The 10,355-nt window shown below is 46.7% G+C and overlaps 1 protein-coding gene across 1 annotated transcript in view; it reads left to right on the top strand.

Annotated features, from left to right (window-relative positions):
- The first annotated feature begins 4,278 nt into the window (after nucleotides 1-4,278).
- Nucleotides 4,279-10,355, top strand: part of LOC103601293 (spermatogenesis-associated protein 31A6-like) — a 33,295-nt gene continuing 27,218 nt past the window's right edge. Inside the window, 3 exon segments of the mRNA XM_008585680.1 lie at nucleotides 4,279-4,367; nucleotides 4,837-4,942; nucleotides 5,028-5,109. Of these exon segments, the coding sequence (XP_008583902.1) occupies nucleotides 4,279-4,367; nucleotides 4,837-4,942; nucleotides 5,028-5,109 (277 nt within the window).

The following is a 10,355-nucleotide window of genomic DNA, read 5'->3' as shown; positions in this document are numbered from 1 at the left end:
GGAAGGAGGGGGGCAGCAAGTCTTGGAGACTTTTAATTTCAAAAGGTTTCAAATTTATAGAAAAGTTGCAAAAATAGATGATCAGTTTTCTGTGCCATCCTGGGGAGGCTACCGTCCCATTATTGAAACACTCAGGTGTTGTTGTGAAGGTGTTTTGCAGATGTGATTAAGGTTCACAATCAGTTAACTTTGAGGAAGGGAGATTAGCCTAGATGATCTGGGGGCCTTGATCTAATCAGTCCAAAGGCCATGCAAACAGAATTAAGTTTCCCTGAGGAAGAAGAAATTCTGCCTGTGTATGGTGTTTCAGCTTGTGCCGGAGAGTCTGGTCTGCCCTTCCTGAGGGCCCGGCCTGCCCTTTTCACCTGGCCAGCCACCAGCACCACACAGGCCAGCGCCCGGCAGTGCCCCCACACAGCTCTCCTGCTGGCCGTGTTTCTGGGGTTAGCTCCCAAGTGACACATGCTCACATGCCAGCATTTGCTTCTGTCTCTACTATGTGTGTGCACATGTGCATTACAAACATATGTGGAGTTACGTAAATACACATACACATACTGTAATTATTCATTGAATCTTTTGAGAGCAAGTTGTAGATATTATGGACCTAAATACTTCTGCGTAAGAAAGAAGTTCTTCTAAGAAAAAGACTTTTTCAAACATAATTATTAAATTCAGGAGATGCACAATTATTATCTAATGTCAGGTCTTTTCAAAATTCTCTCAATTGTCCCCCAAGTGTCCAGCACAGCATTTTCCCATCTGCTCCAGGATCCAACCCAGGACCCCACTTTGCATGTAGCTCTCACATCTCTAGCTTCCTTTAATCAGGGACAAATGCTCTGCCTTTATTTGCCTCTCATGTCATTCACATTTTTTGAAAAATACCAAACAGTTGCTTTTTATAATAATATTGTGTATAATACGATATCATAATCAATTTGTGTCTTTCTTTCTGATTGTTTCTTGATGATTAGGTTTAAGGTAAACAGTTTTGGCAGAAGCACCACATGGGTGACATTGTGACTTTCTCAGGAGGCCTATGACCTGGATTTGTTCCATTTCATTAAGGCTGAACACTTGTTTAAGGCAGTGTCTGCCAGGCTTCTCCAAATGTCCTGCTCCCTTTGCTATTGATAAGTAATCTGTGGGGAGATACTTTGAGACCCTGTAAATTCCCTGTTCTCCAATCACCATCCCCTGGTTCACCATCTATTGATGACTCTGCCTGAATCTATTATTATTATGGGATTGCCTTCCAGGCTTTTATAGGCAGCACTTAGCAGAGGACCCTGCTTGCAGCAGGCTGTCAAGCAAGGCTCTGCCTTCCGGGGTGAGCACAGAGCCCCCGAACACTGGACTTGGAGGGAAGTGGCCATGTGCCCAGGTCAGCCAGAACATGCTGTGGGTCCCCTTTCCTCTAAGCAATGCATCAGGCTCTTTGGGTGAGTTTTGTTAGAAAGTCCCTTTTTAAGACCTCAAAGTCTATAGGCCTTAAATGTGCTGGCTGGTGGCTAAAAGTGGGCCAAGACAGCAGTATAAATTTAGCAGCCAGTGCTATGCCTGAAACATATCATGTGATTGATGGGAAAACAGTGTCTTTAAGAGGGGCTGGTGGTTACTTGTGCCTGAGCAGCCCAGCCCCTGAAGAGGAGTCGGGAAGAAGCCCCTGAGGGAGGGGCCTGACTGGCAGCCCCTCTGGGACAGTCCAAGGCACCCACACACCCGCCAGGCCTGGTGCAGCCAGCTACTGCTGCGGCGCTGCTGAGCAGGCTCCTCATGCATGGTGAGAGGGAGGACCTGAACCTCTCGGGGCTTCTGCCATTTGTGATCTCTGTCCTCTACGGGGGTGGGAAGGACAGCCACCCCCCACCCCTCTGGTGTCAGGACTGGGGAGCAGCACCAGCCTGCTGGAGGCTTATCATCCTGAGATGTTGTCTCAGTGGGTCTCGTCTTAGGGCTCTGGGCTGCGATTCAAGGACAGGTGCCACCCCCAGAGTTTCTGTTGTAACTGCACAGGAGGGGGACCCAGGTGTCCCTAGTTTTTAACCTCCTCAGGGGATTCTAGAGTCAGGTCATGAGTGAGTGGCCAGGGTTTGGCTAAGGGTCAAAGTGCATGTTCCACGAGCCAGGGAGCTAGTCTTCCCTCCACCTAAAACTCATGCCAAGGATTTAGCAATCTAGGATGGGGGGAAATTCTGGTGTGCATTTCTTCTAATCCCTTGCCTGCATGGAATGAAGATTTTTTTTTAATTATTTAATTTTTTTGTTGTATATGCATGTTGTTTCAGTATATGCATACATAGCATAATGATCTAATCAGATTAGTTAGCATATCTATCACTTAAACATTTATCATTTCTTTGTGGTAATAACATTCCTCTTTTCTGGCTGTGTTGAAATACACAGTACAATATTGTAGCTGCTATCACCCTCCAGCACCAGAACCTATTCTTTCTACCTAACAGTAACTTTGTAACTATGTACTGCTCTACCAATCTTTCCCCCACCCACCTACCTCCTTCCCTTTTCCTGCCTCTGGTAACCACTACTCTATTTCTTTTCTTCCCCCTCTTTTTAGTGTATTTTTCTTAGTTGACCCATGATAAGTGTATATACTTGTGGACTACAATATGATATTTGGGTACATTCATACTGGGTGTAATGATTACATCACCTCAAACAGTTGTCACCTCTTTGTTTTAGGAACATTCAGCATCATCTTGACTAGCTGTTCAAAAATACACAGTACTTTGTTGTTGACTGTAATTTCCCTATATTACTAGAGCACCCGAGATCCCATCCTTCTTGTCTCTGTACTATTTCATATCCACGGACCAGTCTCTAGTAACCACCACTCTCTAGTAACCACTATTCTACTGTCTAGTTCTATGACATCAACTTTTTTAGCATCCACAGATAAGTTAGAACATGTGGTATTTCTCTTTCTGTGTCTGTTTTATTTCACTTAACAATTTTCTCCAACCTCATCCATGTTGCTAAGAACGGCAGTATTTCATTCTTTTTTATAGCTGAGTAGTATTCCATTATGTATATATACCACATTTTCCTTATCCAGTCACCCATTGATGGACATTTAGGTTGGTTCCATATCTTGGCTATTGTAAACAGAGCCACGATCAACATGGGAGTGCAGGTACCCCTTTGACATGATGACTTCCATTCCTCTGGGTATACACCCAGCAGTGGGACTGCTGGATTGCATGGCAGTTCTATCTGTAGTTTGCGAAATCTTCAGACTGTTTTCCATAATGGCTGCACTAATTTACAGTCCCACCAACAGTGTATAAGAATTACTGTTTCTCCACCTCCTTGCCAGCATGTTATTTTCTTTTTGATAATAGCCATTCTGACTGGGGTCAGATGATAGGAGATTTTGTTTGGAATCTCACCAAGCCCTTGGGCTGAGTTGGGAAGTGAGAAGCAGAGGAGGCAGGTAAATGCAGGTGATCACTGGAGCAGGTATGAAGCTGTGGCCCCAGGTCACTGCTTAGACCCAAATGTCACAGAGCTTTCCTTAAGCTCCCAGAACAGAACAATTCCTACTAATGTACAGTATTAACAATGCACACCTACATCTTGCCACATGTTTTTATTTTCATAAGAAAAGAGCCATTCACTTAATCTTGGCTGCAAATCCTATGAAAATCACAAGAGGCATGACTTACAAGTTCAGGCTTCCAAAGTCACATGCATGTTCTCAGAAAGTAAGGCTTCTCCAAACCGCTTGGCAGTGGGAGAATGGAGACCAGTGACTGCAGGGGGGTCCCAACACTGAGACTGACATGGTCTTAGTTTCTTCTTGTCTCTGTTGAGAAGCCAAATGCTCAGCAAATACTATTCATAATTCATGAGTCAGGAGTCCTCATCCCCACCTTCTGGTTGCACTGACCCAAACTCCCCTGGCTCCCTAAGGGTCCCAGGGCTGCATGGAGATATGGGGCCAAGGGATATTTGGCATAAAGGGTCATTCTATTAATTTGTAGGTTTCTTCCTAAAATAGTGTTGCACCAGGTTCTCTTACATGTGCTTCCTCATTTATCTTCAAACAACCCTGGGAGATATTAGACTGTTTTATAGATATAGGAACAGAGAGCTGGAGAGGATGGGCACACCCCTCACAGTCAGGCAGAAAGGGGATGCGAACCAAGTCTCTTCCTGCTCTGTGGAAGAGGGAAGTAGGTCGAGCACAGAGAGGATGCGGTCTATACAGCCAAGCACGAGGCAGGTCAGGGAACCTAGAAGGGAGAGACAGGCATGGAGCCGGACCCCGGCCTGCACGTCACATCAGAGCTGCAACGAGGAGGGCACAGGCACCAGGAGCAGAACCTGGCTCATCATCGCCGGTGAGCACCCAGGCTTTCCTGCAATTGTTTATGGAACCTTCAGCTTACACTTGCTTCTTAGTGACCTTGAGAAATTCAAGTCCCAAAGGTCTCAGAAAGGCTGAATCAATTACAGCACACGCTAAGGTTTTTGTGTGGATACTTCAAGGAGGAAAAAAAAAAAAAAAAATCAGCCCAGAATAAGTTTTTTAGTGATATGATTAGTGGTAGGACTGCAGAGCCTGGCCTGAAGTAGTTTATTAAATTAAAACAAAACAAGCAAAATGCTCTTCCTGGCTCATTGTAGGATCCTTTGTGAATTTGAAAGCAGATTTCTTAAACTGAATTCTCAACATTTAGTCCAACACTCCTCATTAACTGGCCTGGATAAATGCAAGCTTTGTCCCTTCTGGAATTTCAGTTTCTTCTTTTGAGAGCAGAAGATGGCAGAATAAAGGGCTTTACTCTCTGCCAACTCTCTTGCACTTAGACCAGGAGTCTCAGGCTTGCAGTCCTGCTGTCTGACCCAGCTGGATGTGGAGATGCTGGGCAGCTGCCCTGCATGGCAGAAGCGGGAGCATGGAGCTGGTCAAGCAGTCGGTCTGGAATTGGCCAACACACAGCCCTCCCATAGGATGGTGGGGTGCGGGCTCCCCTTCTCCTCTGCCCCCTCTCCCGTAGCGAGCACACACTGGCTGGCGTGGAGCTCTGTCCGCCAACTCTGCAGCTGACCTGGTCCTGGCTGCTGGGCCCGTGGGAGCCCGTGAGGTGGGTCTGCCACTGTGGAGTGGGCATTCCCTGCATGCCTTCCCTCCGGTGCCCTGTTCAGAGGCCTGTGACCCACTCCTCTCTCACTTCCTCCCTCAGGGATCACAATAAGGGCCAAAGGGCTCCCACCCAGGGAGGAAGCCCACCTCCTCCTTCCCTCTTTCACTTCCCACTGCTACTCCATGAGCACAGCTGAGGGACTGACCCGGGCTGGCCTGGCCCCTCTCCCTGTGTTTAAGCAGTGCCCTGGGCAGTCTGGATGGAGGGAGAGGAACAGGCAGTAGCATGGGGTCTACATCTCAGAATTTACCAGAAAGTCTTGCCCTGGGAGGTGCTGGTAGTCTGCCCAGAACAGGGGCAGGTTCTGCACTTACCTCTGGGCCACTCATCCCTGTGGGGGCTTCCTTGGGGAGGGATCCCAGAGAAGAGGAGGGGAAATGGTGTGATTCAAGGAAAAGCCCTGCATGCAGTCCTCCTCACCATGTCACTGGTGAAAACAGCTTGCCCATCACGAGGTGAGAGATGACCAGATGTCACGCCATGTAGGCTGCGAGAAACAGTAGCAAATCAGCAGGACGACAATCTGTGATCTGGGACGCTTGTGATGCAGCTCTGATCACAGCCCAGGTGCTGCTGGGCTGCCTGTGCATGGGCCACTCTGGTGCCAGGCTGCAGGCGGCCAGCACTGGCAGGAGGGTCCTTCAGAGAGTTAGGGGAAATAGAACTAAAACATAACATGAATCTTCCCATGAAGTTTTGGAAGTCCTCTCATATTAGTGATGTGGAGTCAGTCCTTCACCTCCATCTCAGAGGGCTGGTGTGCTTCCTGTCTGAGGATTTATTAGTGTCCTTGTTTGGCTAACCTGGCACTAACCAGTAAAGGTAAGCAGGAGCATAGGCTGGAGCTGAGTTCCAGTGGATCAAATGTGCAGTTGTTAGCCTTTTAGCTGGTACCCTTATCAAGCAGAAGTGAAGTCTGTCCAGCTACTCTACTACCCAAAATGTGTGCATACGTTTCACACGATAGTGTAACAGTAATGTGTTTAAGTTAGTCATTATTAGTGACTCTAAAGGCTCCAGCTTTTAAGCATATTTAAACATTTATTTTAAACATAGCAATCCTAGTCATCTCTGGGAAATGCACTGAGGGAAAAGCTCTGTCAGAGTAGCCCAGCAAACTTTTTACTAACTTATGCTAATAAGGCAATCTTAATGTTTTAGTCCTTAGTCAAATCTAGTATTTTACTTTAAGTTTCTGTACTGGACATTTGTAGCTTTAATGTTTAACTTGAGAGCTGTCTTGTGTCTGAACTGGCTTCTTCTTTGGCAGACCCCCCACCCCCCACGTGTGTTGTGGAAGAAGTCAGAGCCACATCCCCTATTACAGAAGCCAAGAAGCCAGACACCACTCCTCCTGCCTCCTGGAAGGTAGGACATAGACACTTGCCTTTGGATCAACCAATCAGATGCTCCAATTCTGTATTTTAGGTTGGGAGTAGGTGATGCAAGGAGACAAAGACAGGTTTAAAAGAGTGGGGTGGCATGGTGTCCACGTGTGTGATGGCTGCCTAAGTGGGCCTGCCAGCTGTCCATCACAGCTTGGAGCCAGCGGTGTGCTCCACTGTGTGGAGGGGCAGCTGAGGCATCCTGACCAGGCACGAGCTCCAGCTGCCTTGCGCCCTCAGTCTGTGCTCACTTTCGAAGCCTGGTAATCCAGGGTCCCCCTAGGCTTGTGAACTACCTCAGTTCCTGTCAGATGAACCCATGTTCTCTTAAGTCAAGTAGATCCACTTTCAGTTAGTTGCAGCCAAGCACCCTTGCGTGTACTGTGCCCCTCTCCTTTAAAAAATCCCATTATAAGTATAAAAGGCAACACTGATTAGTTTCCTTATTTTTTCTGTTGATTCAGGAACTTCTGGAACTTCAGATAATTTTCAGTAAAGTAACATCATGGCCATTGTAAGTATAATTAGAACACAGCTATGTACCACTTTGTGTGTTATTTCTAGAGCACACTTTATGAGTATGTATTATATAATATAATATGTATCTTTTCCAGCTAAGTGCTAATCTGCAGGAGGTAAGGTGCAATTCCATCTGCTTGAGCTCTGAGTACACTAAGTCCAAGATGGTGGCCGTAAAAGGACCAGAACCTGTGTCTTCAAACTTTGGCCACAGTGTTCTCTCATCAATAGAAGTCAATGAGTCTCCCCAAATTAGCTGATAATTCATCGGAATATTATTTGCAGACAGTACCAGGAACACCACTGTTAAATCAAATCACGATGCTACTCTCTGACATGGGCTCAAGGTTCCTCAAATGAAACTTAATTGCTGGTTGACATGCTCAATTTTACTTTAAGTTTCTGTACTGGACATTTGTAGCTTTAATGTTTAACTTGAGAGCTGTCTCAAGTCTGAACTGGCTTCTTCTTTGGGAGACCCCCCTCCCCACGTGTGTTGTGGAAGAAGTCAGAGCCACATCCCCTACTACAGAAGCCGAGAAGCCAGACACCTCTCCTCCTCCCTCCTGTAAGGTAGGACATAGACACCTTTGGATCAACCAATCAGATGCTCCAATTCTGTATTTTAGGTTGGGAGGAGGTGAGGCAAGGAGACAAGGACAGGTTTTAAAGAGTGGGGTGGCATGGTGTCCACGTGTGTGGTGGCTGCCTAAGTGGGCCAGTGGTGTGCTCCACTGTGTGGGGGGGCAGCTGGGGCATCCTGACCAGGCACGTGCTCCAGCTGCCTTGCGCCCTCGGTCTGTGCTCACTTTCGAAGCCTGGTAATCCAGGATCTCCCTAGGTTTGTGAACCACCTCAGTTCCTTTCAGATGAACCCATGTTCTCTTAAGTCTAGTAGATCCACTTTCAGTTAGTTGCAGCCAAGCACCCTGGTGTGTACTGTGCCCCTCTCCTTTAAAAAATCCCATTATAAGTATAAAAGGCAACATTGATTAGTTTCCTTATTTTTTCTGTTGATTCAGAAACTTCTGGAACTTCAGATAATTTTCAGTAAAGTAACATCATGGCCATTGTAAGTATAATTAGAACACAGCTATGTATCACTTTGTGTGTTATTTCTAGAGCACACTTTATGAGTATGTATTACATAATATAATATGTATCTTTTGCAGCTAAGTGCTAATCTGCAGGAGGTAAGGTGCAATTCCATCTGCTTGAGATCTGAGTACACTAAGTCCAAGATGGTGGCTGTAAAATGACCAGAACCTGTGTCTTCAAACTTTGGCCACAGTGTTCTCTCATCAATAGAAGTCAATGAGTCTCCCCAAATTAGCTGATAATTCATCAGAATATTATTTGCAGACAGTACCAGGAACACCACTGTTAAATCAAATCATGGTGCTACTCTCTGACATGGGGTCAAGGTTCCTCAAATGAAACTTAATTGCTGGTTGACATGCTCATACAGATGTCATAAGAATGCCCAGGGATTTCAGGGCTAACAAACAAAAAGGGAGAGAAAATCACACCGGTACTTACTGTACAATTTTAATTTACAACAACTCCTCACATTGGTGCACGTGTAACATTGGCAGCACAAGCAGCCTGGACCAATGACATTGCAATGAAGGTGTACAGTGAGTCACCATTCACCAGAACTCACTCATGCAGACGTGAAAACTGAGAGGCTGCCACCTTTAACGCCAGAATCCAGCATGGAATTCTTCCACTGCTTGAGCAGGTAACTGAAGGAAGCTCTGAAACTTCTCAAAGCTCTGGGTTAATTAATGGTTTAGGAAATGCTGGTTGGGCACCAAGTGAAAGTTACTGGAAGTCACACACAACAAAAACATGCCTTCCTGGAGGGCCACTGGCCTGGGCCTTCTCTGGTTGGGTGTGCCCTCCCTGGGGAGGTATGCCACTTTTTAGTGGCCTATTCCATGTGACCCGTCCAATCTTAATTATCTGCATCTGGCTTCCTACTTGTGCCTATATGGAAATCTGAATCTGAGGTTTGGACAATACTGTCACCATTAGATAGCTCCCAAAGCCCCCAGACAAGTTTGGTTTATCTGAATAAAGAAACTGAACAAGAGGCCCAAGATCCTAGCAGACTACGCACCCTGTGGTGCCAGTGCATGACCCAGCAGGTAGGCCTCTGCTGCCGCCTGACTCCATCCCCAGCCCTGCTGAGTGAGCGCCAATCAGAGAGGTGCCAAGATCTGCGGAGACCACGTGCCCTGTGGTGCCAGCACCTGACCCAGCAGGTAGGCCTTGCCAGTGCCACCCAACTCCATCCCCAGCCCTGCAGAGTGCACCCTGATCAGAGAAGTACCCAGCTGGAGAAGCCCAAGACCTGCGTAGGCCATGAGCCCTGCAGTGCCAACATGTGACCCAGCAGGTAGGCCTCACCGCCGCCACCCGACTCCATCCCCAGCCCCACCGAGTGCGTGCTGATCAGAGAGGCACCCAGCCAGAGAGGCCAATGATACTCAGAGACTACCCGCCCTGCAGTGCCAGCATGCAACCCAGCAGGTAGGCCTTGCCACCACCACCTGACTCCATCCACAGTCTGGCTGAGTGCGTGCTGACCAGAGAGGTGGCTCCTCTGAGGCAGGTAGGCAACCACACACCCGAGGCACTAGTGGGCAACTGAGAAGACACTGAGGCAGCCATACAAAATAGGTGGCCCCAGCAGCATCCTAGCCAGACAATAGTGTCAAACCAGTGGACTGTGAAATCCCCTGCCACGATGACTAAACATTGAAGGAAAGATACCAGAAATATGAAAAAATCAAGAAAGTATACCACCAAAGGATAATAATTCTCAAGCTGTAGATCCTATAGAGCAAGAAGCCCTTGAAATGTCTGACAAGGAATTTCGAGTGAAAATTCTAAGGAAACTAAATGAGATAAAAAAAAAAAACTCAGCTAGACAACACGATGAAATGAGGAAAAGTATACAGGACCTGAAAGAAGAAATGTACAAGGAAATCAATGCCCTGAAAAAGAATGTAGCAGAGCTTGCCGAGCTGAAGAATTTATTCAATGAAATAAAAAACACAACAGAGAGTTTAACCAGCGGGCTTGCAGAAGCAGAAGAGAGGACTTCTGACCTTGAAGATGGGCTGTTTGAAATAACACAAGCAGACAAGAAGAAAGAATTAAAAACACTGAAGAAAGTATGAGAGAGATATCAGACAACCTTAGGCGCTCAAATATCTGAGTCATGGGTATTCCAGAAGGGGAGGAAAAAGGAGATTGCATTGAAAACATA

This window comes from Galeopterus variegatus, unplaced genomic scaffold (assembly GCF_000696425.1).
Source record: "Galeopterus variegatus unplaced genomic scaffold, G_variegatus-3.0.2 Scaffold3667, whole genome shotgun sequence".
Classification (NCBI taxonomy): domain Eukaryota; kingdom Metazoa; phylum Chordata; class Mammalia; order Dermoptera; family Cynocephalidae; genus Galeopterus; species Galeopterus variegatus.
The sequence above is the reverse complement of the archived record's forward strand: the minus strand, read 5'-3'. Positions and strand labels throughout refer to the sequence as shown.